Source organism: Cetorhinus maximus, chromosome 17 (genome assembly GCF_964194155.1).
Source record: "Cetorhinus maximus chromosome 17, sCetMax3.hap1.1, whole genome shotgun sequence".
NCBI lineage: Eukaryota > Metazoa > Chordata > Chondrichthyes > Lamniformes > Cetorhinidae > Cetorhinus > Cetorhinus maximus.
Window position 1 is genome coordinate 97,757,532 of NC_135895.1, and position 15,152 is coordinate 97,772,683.

At 42.7% G+C, this 15,152-nt stretch overlaps 1 protein-coding gene across 3 annotated transcripts in view; it reads left to right on the forward strand.

Annotated features, from left to right (window-relative positions):
- Positions 1–11,353: 11,353 nt before the first annotated feature.
- Positions 11,354–15,152, forward strand: part of stxbp3 (syntaxin binding protein 3) — a 53,735-nt gene continuing 49,936 nt past the window's right edge. For 2 of the 3 annotated variants that reach the window (XM_078561705.1, XM_078561707.1), the window contains exon 1: positions 11,354–11,458. In XM_078561705.1, coding sequence (XP_078417831.1) covers positions 11,416–11,458 — 43 coding nt within the window. In that variant the 5' untranslated portion in view covers positions 11,354–11,415. The remainder of the gene's footprint in view (positions 11,459–15,152) is intronic. The other variant, XM_078561708.1, reaches the window with a different exon arrangement.

The window sequence follows — 15,152 nt, forward strand, 5'->3', positions numbered from 1 at the left end:
GCACCAAAAAAAATGCCTTCTGCGTCTTCAGTGCCTCTCTAGTTAAGGATAGTGTTAGTGCAATAATGTTTCTCTTGCTCTCCTCCACTTCTACTTTGCATGCTTTCCTCCTCCACCTTTAGTTGATCTCGCTCCACCCATTTTATTTCTTTCCCTCCTCATTATCACCTCTCTAATTCTGTTCTCCCTTTCTCCACTTCCGTACATCCCTGCTTCCATTTCATCTCGAGCTCTTCACCTTGGATCTCCACCAATTTCATCTCTCTCCCTTTCATTATGTTGCTTCTCTCCCCCTTCACTTTTGTTTCTCACCTCCCTCGCTTTCATCTCTAGCTCCATTCTTACTTCCCACATCCCTTCCCACCCCCCCTCTTCTTTTTGCTTTGCCAGTGGTTCCCCTCACCCTCACCACCCCACCTCATCACTTCAGCATTAGAACTGCACAGCCAGAGATGGAAATGATCAGCCTTAATCCATGTGCCATTGGGTTTCCAATGAATCATACCCCAGCCAGTACAACATTGAACTTTACTCTGTATCCATATATCATGGTCATACCCATAGTGAACCCCCAATGGCTAACAATTGGTACACATTTGGACTGCTTCCCAACTGCAGTCAAATGGTCCATCTCACTAAAATGGCAGCAGATAAACAACCTCCAGTCTACTGAAATAAAAGCAAAATACTGTGGATGCTGGAGGTCCCAGATAAAAACAAAAAGTCAGGAAAAGCTCAGCAGGTTGGGCAGCATCAGTGGAAGTAGAAACAGAGTTCACGTTTCAAGTCCAGTATAACTTTGGGTACCAAAAGAGAGTCACATTTGTCTTGAAACGGTGACTCTGTTTCTCCCTCCACAGACGCTGCCTGACGTGCTGAGTTTTTCCAGCATTTTCTGTTTTTATTCCAGTCTATTGATATTGGTTCAGTCACAGTGGGAAAATACGTTAGTTTGAAAATATTATGTAGTTAAATTAACCAAAAAATACTTTAAAGCCTTGTCTCTATTGTTAGTCTATTATTAACTACACATGAATCAACAGCAGCTCGAACAGGAATAGGCAATTCAGCCCCTCAAATCTATTCCTCCATTCCACTAGAACATGACTGATCTCAACCCCATTTACTCACCTTTGACTAATATCCCTTAATATCTTTACCCAACAAAAATCAATTGATCTCAGCCTTGAAAGCTTCAGCTGACCACAGTCTTTTGGGGGTGAGGGTTCCACTTACTAATACCCTTTGTGAGAAAGAAGTACTTCCTGATTTCCTGAATGGCCTTGCTCTTCTTTTAAGGTTATATCCTTTTGATCTAAATTCCCCATCAGAAAAAAAGTAGTTTTCTATATTTATCCCATCAAATGCTTTTATCATCTTAAATTCCTCAGTTCAATCATTCCAAACCTTCGAAACTGAAAGGAACACAGACAAATTTGCGCAGTCTGTCCTCATAATTTGTCCCTTTAACCTCCTAGGTTTTATTTTGGTGAAACTGCAGTATGATTCCTCTAACACCTGTATAGGTAAAATTGGCTCTGAAGAAGAGTCGTACGGACTCGAAACTTTAATTCAGTTTTTCTCTCCACAGATGCTGTTAGACCTGCTGAGTTTTTCCAGCATTTTCTGTTTTTTGTTTCAGATTTCCAGCATCTGCAGTATTTTGCTTTTATCTTAGGTAAAATCAGTGCTGAGGTGCAGTATCTATGGCTGAATGCAATACCCTAGATGGAGTTTTATCAAGGCTCTAAACAACTGAAGTACAAATTCCACCTCTTTGTATTCCAGGCCATGTCCCAGAATCTCCTGCAATGGTGAGAATGGTGATGCATGCCATAAATTTGGTGGTCTTGTGTACCTACATCAGTGCTGCTAACTTAGTCCAAAATTTCCTAAACAAGCAATTAGAATATGTCACAGTGAGCATACCTAGTGCTGGCACAATATTGGGCTCCTAAATACGAATAGAAAAATCTAATATTTTTAAAAAGGTGAAGATTACTAAATGTTGGGATTCAGAGAGATTTGCTAGTCCTTGTACATGAATTATTGAAAGTTAACACGCAGGTACAGAAATCAATTAAAAAGGCAAATGGTATGTTAGCCCTTATTGCAAGGGGTTTACAGTATAAGAACAAGAAAGTCTTGTTGCAATTATATAGGGCTTTGGTGAGTCCACACTTGGACTACTATGTGCAGTTTTGCACACCTCACCTCAGGGAGGATATACGTGACTTAGAAGCATTGCAATAAAGATTCACTAGATTGATTTCTGGGACAAGATTGCTGACCTGTGAAGAAATATTGAGTAGAATGAGCCTGAATCCTCGAGTGTAGAAGAATGAGAGGTGATCTCATTAAAATATTTAAAACTTAGAGCATTTGACAGGGGAGATACTGACAGTTGTCGCTCCTGCATGGAGAGCCTAGGGTCACAGTCTCAGGATAAGGGGTCAACCATTTAGTATTGAGATGAGGAGAAATTTCTTCACTCGGATGTTCATGAATCTTTGGAATTCTTTACCCCAGAGGGTTGTGGGTGCTTGTTTGTTAGTTCAAGATTGAGGATGATTTGGGTTATGAGATTCGGACAGGAAAGTGGAAGTGATATAAAAGTTCAGCATTTTTTTATTGTATGGTGCAGCAGGTTCGAGAGGCTGTAAGGCCTTCTCCTGCTCCTATTTCTGCTGTTCTCATGTTATTAAGCACTGATAGGTAGCATGTGGCTGGGACCCAGCTGTAAATCAAATATTGACAGGTCAGTTCAGTTAAGCTTTACCAAAGAAAACACAGAGAACAATGAGACTTAATACCCTTAATTAGCACATTCCTTAGATAATATCACCACCTTCAACACCTTTTTGTCCTTTTGTCTATGACATCTTTTGGCTAACTCCACCTATCACTGGCCTTCTATCCAGCTCTACCTGTCCCACCCACCCCCCTTAAACCAGTCTATATTTCACCTCTTTTCTATTTTTACTTAGTTCTGTTGAAGAGTCATGCGGACTCAAAACGTTAACTGTGTTCCTCTCCGCAGATGCTGCCAGACCTGCTGAGTTTTTCCAGGTATCTTTGTTTTTATTTTGGATTTCCAGCATCTGCAGTTTTTTGCTTTTATCTTTGAGACTTAATGCAGTGTCAGCAAAGTTTATCTTATGTGGTAAGTTCTTACCAGAAATTTAGATTATAGGAGCTGTATCTAAATAATTCCACTGGCTTCCGAACTGTTCTCTCACAAATTACTTAACTGATAAGCCAAATAAATTAAAATGTCTGAGTAAAAAGATGGCTATGTATTTCATAAATAGAAATGGACTAAGAGAGTGGGCACAACTATTGTAGATGGAGTTCAATGTGGGGAAGTATGAGGTCATCCACTTTGGATCCAAGTAAGACAATTCAGAATATTTTCTAGGCACCTTGGAGGAGCAAAGGGATATGGATGTCTAAGGACACAAATCACTAAAATCCAGAGTACTAAAACAATTTAAAAAAATGCTAATGGAATGGTGGCTTTTAACTTAAATGGGTTGGAATAGAAAAGTGAAGAAGTAGTGTTTTAGTTCTATGGAACCTTGGTCAGATCTCATTTGGAACAGTGCATTAGTTTTGGGCACTGAACCTCGGGAAGCATATATCAGCCTTAGTGGAATATACTGCAGAATTATACCATGGTTTAAATAGTTAAATTATACGGATAGGTGGCCTCACTGACTGACTGAGTAAATAAATAAATGAAAAGTTCCATCATGATCTATTTGAATGGGGGAGTGGGCTCAAGGGGGCCACATAATCTATTCCTGCTCCTATTTCTTATGGTCTTATAAACTTGGTTTGGATTTTCTTAAGCTCAGAAGACTGACAGGTGATCCAGTTGAAGTTGATAAAGGGATTCAAAGGGGTGACGAGAAGCACTTTTTCACACAAAGCACAGTGAAAATCTGGAACTCTCTTACTCAAAAAACTGGCTAAATTGTAATTTTCAAGACTGATATCAGTAGACTTTTGCTAGATAAAAGCATCAAGGGATATGAATGTAAGGTGCTAAATGGAGTTGAAGCACTGTTCATCTACGATCTAATTGAATAATGGAACAGGCTCAGGGCTGAATGGCCTACTCCTGTTCCAATTTTCCTGTGTAGAAATAGTTGCTAGTTTCAATCTCTCTGATAAAGCATAATTATACAGACAACATTTCTATTACATGGTAGTAATCTATTTTCATTGAATAGTTTTTTAAAAAAAAATCTATTGGCCCCTGAAGAATTTCTTTCACCATTCCTCAGGGTGGAGCAAATCATCTTCAAGGCCCATTTGATTATTTTGAAAAGCCTTTACTTGCATAGGTTTCATTGTTCTCCATTCAATTATCTTCAAAATAGCCCCAGGACAGGGTTTAATATATTAATCTTTATTAAAAAGATTAGGGCCCTTTTAGATGCAGGTGCGCAGCAAGAATTTTGGCATCAAGTCACTACTGATAAATATACCACGCGAAAATCTTTTGTTTTTACTGTAACAGCACTAAGAGTCTAATTTTTAGAAAGATTAGAGTGGATGATAACTGTTTCGAAAAGAAAAAAAATGTAATTTAATGTTAATCTGTGACAAAGGAAGGGAAGTGACTCAGGGATATTGAATTTGCAAATAGTCTGACCATATCTGATTTCTAACTTTTTTAAAAAAGCAGTATTAGTACTTACAAATCTTCAAGAATTTGCTTTTCTTTTCATTTTTTTGGAAAAGGAATGCTACGTTTTTATCATTTAATTTGCTTTTCTTCTCCTTGGAACGAATAAACGAAACACCTTTAATCCCAAAGCTTCACAAAGTGTGAGATTAGGAGGGATAACGAAAAGCTTTGTTAAAGAGGTGTATTTTTGAAATTGGCTGAAAGGAGCAGAGCAGAGAGGGGGAGAGTTGGCAAGGTTTAGGACAGGAATTTCAGAGAGTGGGATCTGTATAAATGAAGGGATGGACACCAATCATGGGCTAAAGAAGGAGGATGCAAAAATGTCAGAGGAACAGAGTGTTTGGGGGGGCTGCTGTAATATTGGAAGACATCAAGGAGATGAGGGAAGGAGAGGCCATAGAGGTACACTTTGTTGAGTTTCTCCAGTGGTATAACTGTGGTACAACAAGCCTTCCACTTCAGTGGTGCTCACCTATGATTATTTTCAACCTAATATCTGATGTAATGTTGAACTAATCATCTGCGAAGTGCTACATTTAGTGGTTCCAAATGTGTTTCATGGGACAACTATTTGGACTTTAAAATAATTGTTTTTGGATGGATAAGGGTGGCACCTTATTTGCACCCCATATTATATCACGTTTTTGACATTATCCAGAATAAAACAAGATATTTGATTTAAAACAAAGGGGCAATATTACTTTATTTCTACCATTCTGACATAGAATTGTATAGAATGTGCAGCACAGAAACAGGCCATTCACCCCAATTAGCCTGTTCCAGTGTTTGTAATCCACATGAGTCTTCTCCTATTCCATTTACATTATCTCAATCTTTCAGTCTATCTTTCTATTATCTTTTCCCTCATTTCCTTATGAAAGCACCTAAGTTATCTGCCTCAACAACTTGCTGTAGTGGCAAGCTCCACATTCGAACCATTCTCTGAATGAAGAAGTTTCTGCTTCGTGAGTTTTGGCTTCTCCCACAAGTGGAGAGATTATCTCCACATGTACAAACAACCCGTTCACAATTTTAAAGGTTTTAACCAGGCCTCCTCTAAGCCTTCTCTTTACTAGAAAATCTGCTCAGTCTTTCCTGATAGCTGTAATCCTTTTGTTTTGGAACCATCCTTCTATAACCTATTTGCATGTTCTCCATACAGTGCTTATAATATGGAGACTGGAACAATTTGCACTGTACTCTAAGTATGGGTCCTAAACAATTTTAACATAATTTCATTATTTTTTAATTCTATACCCCTAGAAATAAATCCCAGTGCTTTATTCATATTTTTAATTGTTGTGCTGACCTGAGGTGGTGCTTAATGATTTGTTATTGACATCTGTCCCACTGCTCTGGGCAGTCATATGTTTGACTTGAAAACATGGACACAAAACAGAATGTGATCCTGAGTTAAAGAGAGGAAAACAAAACAATTTGTGCTGAAGCTGGATTTGCTTTGGGTCAGTGATCAGAGTGTTACGAATGGCTTGAATATCTCTCCCTGAGCTGGGGAGAGGGAAAATCAGCCTGGTTTCCCCATTCCTGATCGTTATTCAGTGACCCCGCCCCCCGGCAGACAGAAAGGTGGAATGCAAAGTGTGGACATTAGTGTTGAGAATTTCTGTGGGGCTTCTCTCGATTGGCTTTTTAAAAATTTATTTGTTCATGGGATGTGGGCTTTGCCGGCTAGGCCAACGAATTGATTGCTGATCAATAATTGCCCTTGAGAAGGTGGTTGTGACCCACCTTCTTGAACCGCTGCAGTCCATGTCTTGTAGGAACACCCACAGTGCTGTTAGGGAGGGAGTTCCAGGATTTTGACCTAGTGACATTGAAGGAAAAGTGATATAGTTCAGAGTAAGGATGGTGTGTTATTTGATGGTGGTGGTATTCGCATACATCTGCTGCCCTTGTCCTTCTAGGTGATAGGGGTCACAGGTTTGGAATGTGCTGCCGAAGGAACTTGGTAAGTTGCTGTAGTGCATCTTGTAAAAAGGTACATACACTGTGTCTTGGTGGTGGGGGTTGAGGCTATGGATTGTGGTTGAATACAATTCTGCTGCTGCTGATGGCCCACAGCACCTCATGGATGTCCAGTTTTGAGTTGCTAAATCTGTTTGAAATCAATCCCATCTAGCACCGTGGTAATACCACATGACAAAATTGAGGGTATCCTCAATGTGAAGATAGACTTTGCAGTGGTCACTCCTACCAATACTGTCATGGACAGATGCATCTGCAACAGGTAGATTGGTGAGGACGAGGTCATGTAGATTTTCCCCTCACCACCTGCAGCTACGTCCTTTAGGACTTCGCCAGCTTGATTATTAGTAGTGCTACCGAGCCACTCTTGGTGATGGATAGTGAAGTCCTCTACCTAGAGTACATTCTGTGCCACCCTCAGTGCTTCCTCCAAGTGGTGTTCATGTATCTAACCGAGATTTCTTCTGATCTTTCACGAGGAGGTTATGGATCAGGATATAGATGAGGGCACTGTACATTCATGGGATGTGAGCATCGCTGGCTCAGCTAGCATTTATTGCCCTTCCCCAATTCCTCTTTGTTCAGGGGAATCAACCACATTGTTGTGGGTCTGGAGTCACATGTAGGCTAGACCAGGTGAGGATGGCAGATTTCCTGGGGCATTAGTGAACCAAAAGGGTTTTTATGACCATCGGCAATGGTTTCACAGTCATCGTTAGACTTTTTAATTCCAGATTTTTATTGAATTCAAATTCCACTATCTGCCATGGTGGGATTCAACCCAAGTCCCCAAAGCATTACCCTGGGCTTCTGGTCCAGTGATAATACCACTATGCCATCACTTCCCCTCTGTGGCAAATAATTCACCAGCACTCATTGTCCAGACTTACATATGAAAAATAACAACTTGGGCAAGGTTAGCAGAGGGCTCCTGATGCTCATGGAACTGGAACCCGTCTTCAGGAAGGAAAGAAAATGGGGGAAAAAAAAACGCAGAAAATAAAGTCCAAGGATAAAGCTAGGGAATACACAATGAACAGGAGGATATTGGGAGGATTAGAGGAAGTGAGAGACCTTGGAGTGCATGTCCACAGGCCCCTGAAGGTGGCAGGACAGGCGGACAAGGTGGTAAAGAAAGCATGTGGAATGCTTTCCTTTATTGGAAGAGATATAGGATACAAAAGCAGGGATGTAATGATGGAATTATATAAAATGCTGGTTAGGCCACAGCTGGAATTGTGTGTATAGTTCAGGTTGCCACATTATAGGAAGAACATATTAGCTCTGGAGTGAGTACACAGGATATTTACAAGCATGTCGCCAGGGCTTGAAAATCGCAGCTATGAGGAAAGATTGGATAGGCTGGGGTTGTTTTCCTTGGAACTGGGGAGGCTGAGGGGTGACCTGATTGAGGTGTACAAGATTGTGAGGGGCCTAGATGGAGTTGATAAGGATGCCCTGTCTCCCCTTGTGGAGAGATCAATTATCAGGGGGCACAGATTTAAGGTGATTGGTAGAAGGATTTGAGGGGACATGAGGAAAAACTTTTTCACCCAGAGGGTGGTGGGTGTCTGGAATTCACTGCCTGGTTTGTTGGTGGAGGCAGAAACCCGCAACTCATTTAAAAGGTACCTGGATCTGCACCTGAAGTGCTGTAACCTGCAAGGCTACGGACCGGGTACTGGAAAGTGGGATTAGAAATGGCAGCTAGTTTTTTTTATTTTTTCTTTGGCTGGTGCAGACACCATGGGCTGAATGGCCTCTTTCTGTGCCGTAACTCTTCTTTGGTTCTAATGGTGGTAAAAATCTCTTAAAGGGCTAAGTTGTGAAGTAATAGTTCAGGTACATTTCTTGCAGAAATTAAACTAGAGCGTGCTTGAAGAATCTGCAGAATATTTGGCATGGAAATTGCAAAATAAAATATTCTGGTCTTCAGCGGAGGATAAAACACTGAAATCCCCATTCTCCTTTTATTTTCTTTGTTTTTCAAAACTATTTAGTTCAGTGACCCTGAAGGTTTCTGGTTTGTTGCAGTGTCTGTGGATCCAGTGTGATTCCCTGAAGGTTTCTGGTTTGTTGCAGTGTCTGTGGATCCAGTATGATTCCCTAAAGGTTTCTGGTTTGTTGCAGTGTCTGTGGATCCAGTGTGATTCCCTGAAGGTTTCTGGTTTGTTGTTCGCACTGGCTTCATTGTCTGCAAAGGTCCGAGACTGGAGTTTGCCTCTTTGCATTGGGTCCAGCTGCAAAGTCCTGAGTTTGGAATTTGCCTGTTGCCAGTGGGTCCAAGTGTCTATAAAGTTCCTGAGTTTGGAATTTGCCTGTTGCCAGTGGGTCCAAATGTTTATAAAGTTCCTGGTTTGGGATTTGCCTGTTGCCAGTGGGTCCAAGTGTTTATAAAGTTCCTGGTTTGGGATTTGCCTGTTGCCAGTGGGTCCAAGTGTCTATAAAGTTCCTGAGTTTGGAATTTGCCTGTTGCCAGTGGGTCCAAGTGTTTATAAAGTTCCTGGTTTGGGATTTGCCTGTTGCCAGTGGGTCCAAGTGTCTATAAAGTCCTGAGTTTGGAATTTGCCTGTTGCCAGTGGGTCCAAGTGTCTATAAAGTTCCTGAGTTTGGAATTTGCCTGTTGCTAGTGGGTCCAAGTGTTTATAAAGTTCCTGGTTTGGGATTTGCCTGTTGCCAGTGGGTCCAAGTGTCTATAAAGTTCCTGAGTTTGGAATTTGCCTGTTGCCAGTGGGTCCAAGTGTTTATAAAGTTCATGGTTTGGGATTTGCCTGTTGCCAGTGGGTCCAAGTGTCTATAAAGTCCTGAGTTTGGAATTTGCCTGTTGCCAGTGGGTCCAAGTGTCTATAAAGTTCCTGGTTTGGGATTTGCCTGTTGCCAGTGGGTCCAAGTGTCTATAAAGTTCCTGGTTTGGGATTTGCCTGTTGCCAGTGGGTCCAAGTGTCTATAAAGTTCCTGGTTTGGGATTTGCCTGTTGCCAGTGGGTCCAAGTGTTTATAAAGTTCCTGGTTTGGGATTTGCCTGTTGCCAGTGGGTCCAAGTGTTTATAAAGTTCCTGGTTTGGGATTTGCCTGTTGCCAGTGGGTCCAAGTGTTTATAAAGTTCCTGGTTTGGAATTTGCCTGTTGCCAGTGGGTCCAAGTGTCTATAAAGTTCCTGGTTTGGGATTTGCCTGTTGCCAGTGGGTCCAAGTGTTTATAAAGTTCCTGGTTTGGGATTTGCCTGTTGCCAGTGGGTCCAAGTGTTTATAAAGTTCCTGGTTTGGGATTTGCCTGTTGCCAGTGGGTCCAAGTGTTTATAAAGTTCCTGGTTTGGGATTTGCCTGTTGCCAGTGGGTCCAAGTGTCTATAAAGTTCCTGGTTTGGGATTTGCCTGTTGCCAGTGGGTCCAAGTGTTTATAAAGTTCCTGGTTTGGGATTTGCCTGTTGCCAGTGGGTCCAAGTGTTTATAAAGTTCCTGGTTTGGGATTTGCCTGTTGCCAGTGGGTCCAAGTGTCTGTAAAGTTCCTGAGTTTGGTATTTGCCTGTTGCCAGTGGGTCCAAGTGTTTATAAAGTTCCTGGTTTGGGATTTGCCTGTTGCCAGTGGGTCCAAGTGTTTATAAAGTTCCTGGTTTGGGATTTGCCTGTTGCCAGTGGGTCCGAGTGTTTATAAAGTTCCTGGTTTGGGATTTGCCTGTTGCCAGTGGGTCCAAGTGTTTATAAAGTTCCTGGTTTGGAATTTGCCTGTTGCCAGTGGGTCCAAGTGTTTATAAAGTTCCTGGTTTGGGATTTGCCTGTTGCCAGTGGGTCCAAGTGTCTATAAAGTCCTGAGTTTGGAATTTGCCTGTTGCCAGTGGGTCCAAGTGTTTATAAAGTTCCTGGTTTGGGATTTGCCTGTTGCCAGTGGGTCCAAGTGTTTATAAAGTTCCTGGTTTGGGATTTGCCTGTTGCCAGTGGGTCCAAGTGTTTATAAAGTTCCTGGTTTGGGATTTGCCTGTTGCCAGTGGGTCCAAGTGTTTATAAAGTTCCTGAGTTTGGGATTTGCCTGTTGCCAGTGGGTCCCAGTGTTTATAAAGTTCCTGAGTTTGGGATTTGCCTGTTGCCAGTGGGTCCAAATGTTTATAAAGTTCCTGAGTTTGGGATTTGCCTGTTGCCAGTGGGTCCAAGTGTTTATAAAGTTCCTGGTTTGGGATTTGCCTGTTGGCAGTGGGTCCAAGTGTTTATAAAGTTCCTGGTTTGGGATTTTCCTGTTGCCAGTGGGTCCGAGTGTTTATAAAGTTCCTGAGTTTGGGATTTGCCTGTTGCCAGTGGGTCCAAGTGTTTATAAAGTTCCTGGTTTGGGATTTGCCTGTTGCCAGTGGGTCCAAGTGTCTATAAAGTTCCTGGTTTGGGATTTGCCTGTTGCCAGTGGGTCCCAGTGTTTATAAAGTTCCCGAGTTTGGGATTTGCCTGTTGCCAGTGGATCCCAGTGTTTATAAAGTTCCCGAGTTTGGGATTTGCCTGTTGCCAGTGGGTCCCAGTGTTTATAAAGTTCCTGAGTTTGGGATTTGCCTGTTGCCAGTGGGTCCCAGTGTTTATAAAGTTCCTGAGTTTGGGATTTGCCTGTTGCCAGTGGGTCCCAGTGTTTATAAAGTTCCCGAGTTTGGGATTTGCCTGTTGCTGCTGTTATTCCCCAAAGGCTGGAGCTGCCGGATTGAACTTTGCGATTCGCTCTGATAATCCGCGTCACTGGAGAGCTCGCCCGGGGGAGGGAAGATGGCAACTGCGGAGCACAGCCTGAAGAGGACAGTCTGGCAGAGTGAGTTACAGGGGCGGGGGGGGGGGGGGAGCGGCTGCAGATCCCCCGGGGGGGGGCTTATAACCCGTCTCCCCCTCACCCCCCACCCCCCTCCGCCCGGAGCCCGCTGACTAACGCGGAAGTGGCCGGTCGGGGGTAAGAGGTTGGCGGAGGCAGCCCCGGTCCGAGAGCCCAGTTCCCGGTCACTCCCTGTCGGCCGGCCCGAGGCTGCAATGGGGGAGATCGGAAAACAAGTTCCCCCCCTGTGGCTGAGGCTATAGAAAGGTCACTTTAACAGGGCGGGGGGGGGGATAAAGGGCCAACACATCAAAGAAGTTTCTGCACAATCTTCCGCTACATCGTCACTGTTTTAATGGTTGTGGGTTTAGGCACCATTATTGTGTGTGTGGGGGTTTTTAAACCTACAAGTTGGAAAATCCAGAAGCTGAGTGAAAGCTGGCGGGTGTTGCTGAGCTCTGCAGAGTGACAGCCCCTGTCCTGCTGCACTCTGCCCGGTGTGTGTTAGACACAACCCCCCGCAAAGCTGGAGCGACCGTCCCTCACTTTCCCCAAACTAATCAGAAAGTTTGGTCAAGGCTCACCCGGGGCTGTGGGCCTGTTGCTGAATTGGCCGGTGGGACTGACTGACCCCCCCCCACCCCCACCCCTTGAATTAGGGACTGGGCACTTTCTGCTTTGTTAACTTGGAGTGGAAGTCAACACCCAGTTAGGCCCAGCCAGCACCAGGCTTGCTTGTGATGCCCTCCTCCCAATGTTGAATAACATGAAGACACTTTACTGTCTAGGCTTTTCCTACACAGTAATTAGTTTGGCTGAGGTGACAGTGAAATTATGCTCTTGAGAGGATTAGATCAAGGGAGAAAATTGACAGGAAAGGAAATAATGAGAGGTTGTTTGGCCTGGCTCTGAAAGCAGGGACGTAAGGTGGAATAACGGGGTTGGCCATTTAGGACTGGGCTGAGAAATTTCTTCACCTGGGGGGGTTGTGAATCTTTTGGAATTTTCCACCCTATAAGGCTGTGGATGTTCTGTCATTTGAGCATTTTCAAAGCTAAATTGATAAGCGTTATGGACTCTGAGGAAATCGAAGGACTGGATGGGAAAAGTGCGGTTGAGGTCAAAGATTGGCCGTGATCTTACTGGATGGTGGAACAGGCTTGAGGGGCCATATGACTTCCTTTTTCTTACTGTTTTAAGAAACAAAAATAAAATCAATCATCTATATTTCTCATGGGCCTAGTTCACTGGAAAAAAACCTCTCAGGATGCATACAATGCTGGCAAAAGCCTTGTTTATTGCCCATATTTAATTCCCTGGGGAAGATAGATCTTTGAGCAGTGCTTGTGGTGAATGTAGTCCCACAACAGTATTAGGTTATGACCAGTGACAAAGGCGCAGAGGTGTATGCTCAAATCAGGGCGTGTAATTTGGAATACCATTCAAAGGTGATGGTATTCCCATGATTTTGCTCCTCTTGGTCAGGTTGCAGGGCTGGGAGGTGTTGGTAAAGTAATCTGGTGAGTTGTTGCGGTGCACCTTGTTTTATGGTACAAATGTAGCTAATGTACTAGTGGCAGTGGGGTGTGTACATTGAATTCAATGGTGGGATGTCACTGAAGTGGGCTGTTGTGTTCCGGATAGAGTTGAGCTCCTTGTGTATTGATGCTGTTGCACCATCCAGACAAGCATTCAATTTGCAGTCACACTCCTGACTTGAGTATTGCAGATGCTGGAGAGAATTTGAGCGGTCAGACTTGGAGGAACCTATTGCAGAGCATCCTGCTGTTATAGCCATGGCACGCCTGCTTCAGTTATGTTTCTGGTGGTGGTGACCTTGAGGATGTTGATGTGAGAGATTTGTCAATGGTGATGCTCCTGAAGATCAAAGGGATATGGTGGCAGATGGTCATTACTTTGCACTTGAGTTGCATAATAGTTATGTGTCTTATGGATGTTATCCAAATCTGACATGGTTGCATTACTAAAGTAGTTGCAAGTGGAACTGAGCACTGTAGAATCATCAGTGAGCAGCCTCACATTGACCTTATAAATGGAGGGCAAGTTATTTGTGAAGCAGCCAAAGGTGGTTGAGGTAACAGGGCTGCCTTGATGAACTCTTGCAGTGATCCCCTGGGCCTGTACTGATTGTCCTCTAACGACCTCTATATACCATCTTCCTTTGAGTCAGCAGTGACTCCAATCGGTATTGACTTCAGTGTTGCCAGGGCTGCTTGGTGCCATAATGAGTCAAAAGCCGCTTTGATGTTAAGGATAGCATCTTTCATCTTTCTTCTGGAATTCAGCTCTTGCGTTTGTGACTGGATGGAGTTATGGTGATGTCTAGAACCAACTGGTTCCGACAGAATATGAACTGAGCATTGGGGAGCAGGTTATTGATGAATAGGTGTTATTTCATGGCTGTGATCTTCCATTATTCTGTTAATAATTGGGAAGACACTGTGAATAGTAATCAGATATTTATCCTGATTTTTGCGGACAGGACATACCTGGGCAATCTTCCACATTGTCAGGTTGATGCCAGTGTTGCAACTGAACTCAGGGCTTGGCCAAGGAATATCTAGTTCTGGCGGGCAGATTGTAGCACTGCAGCTAGCATATTGTCAGGATCCATAGCCTTCACGGTATCTAATGCAGTCAACCACTTCTTAACGCCATGTGGATTAATCTAGAAAGATCCTGTATGGCTCCAGTGTTAAAATGCTAGGATATGTATTGAACATTTTTACGAGGCACTGTTTCCATCTTTGCAGGCACTTTAACTGTTAGGTATATATTGTTCACAAGTTATTGCAATAATGTTTGTGTAATGCAATATTGTATTTAACATCTGAGTATTTCTTAAATGATTTTGATCAATTGTACCATGTAACATCCATTGCTCTGTTCAGTATAGCTTTGTTACATAAATATTTCTACTAACATTGGAAGCTAAATGCATCCGTGTACAGTGAGCTCTTAAAGTGACTTCAACAGTAAATCAATTCTGACCACTTGATTCTGTCTTAAGAGATGCAATATATCATTTATCTGTAGAGACTCAACTCAGTTGTGTAAATGATATTAAAAGGTTGAGGTATCGGTATAATAATAGATGCTACAAATTTAGATCAGAAAATGTAACTACTATATCATGTGTCCCTTTTCCTTTTAAGTGTGTCCAGTTAATTAATTAACAAGGAATTGTTGTGGCATTTTATAAACAAAGATAAAATTAAGTTAACATTTTTAAAAATACCAAAAGGAGATTTAGCTTTGTTGTGTAGAATGTGAAGTCGTATGTAATGCAGTTGAGCACAGGTTTTGGAAAAATGGAATGATAATAATTGAAAATTGCACTCTGGGGATAACAGCTGATCTCCTTTTGAAATGCACTGAAAGAAGGAACTGCCAGACATCAGTCAGCAATCATGTGCAACACCTTAAAACGCAGGTTACACTAGCTCCAGTGTGTGGTCAGGTTCAGGAAAGGCCTGACAAATTGCTCCACGGTTCCACAAAACAGTTGAGCACATTCCAGAAAATGCATGTCTGGCTGAACCTAACCTAGCCTCACATCCTGACATGCCCTAATACAAATATACGAATTAGGAGCAAGAGTAGGCCATTCGGCCCCTCAGGCATGCTCCGGCATTTGACAAGATCATGGCTGATCTGATTGTAGCCCTCAACTCTA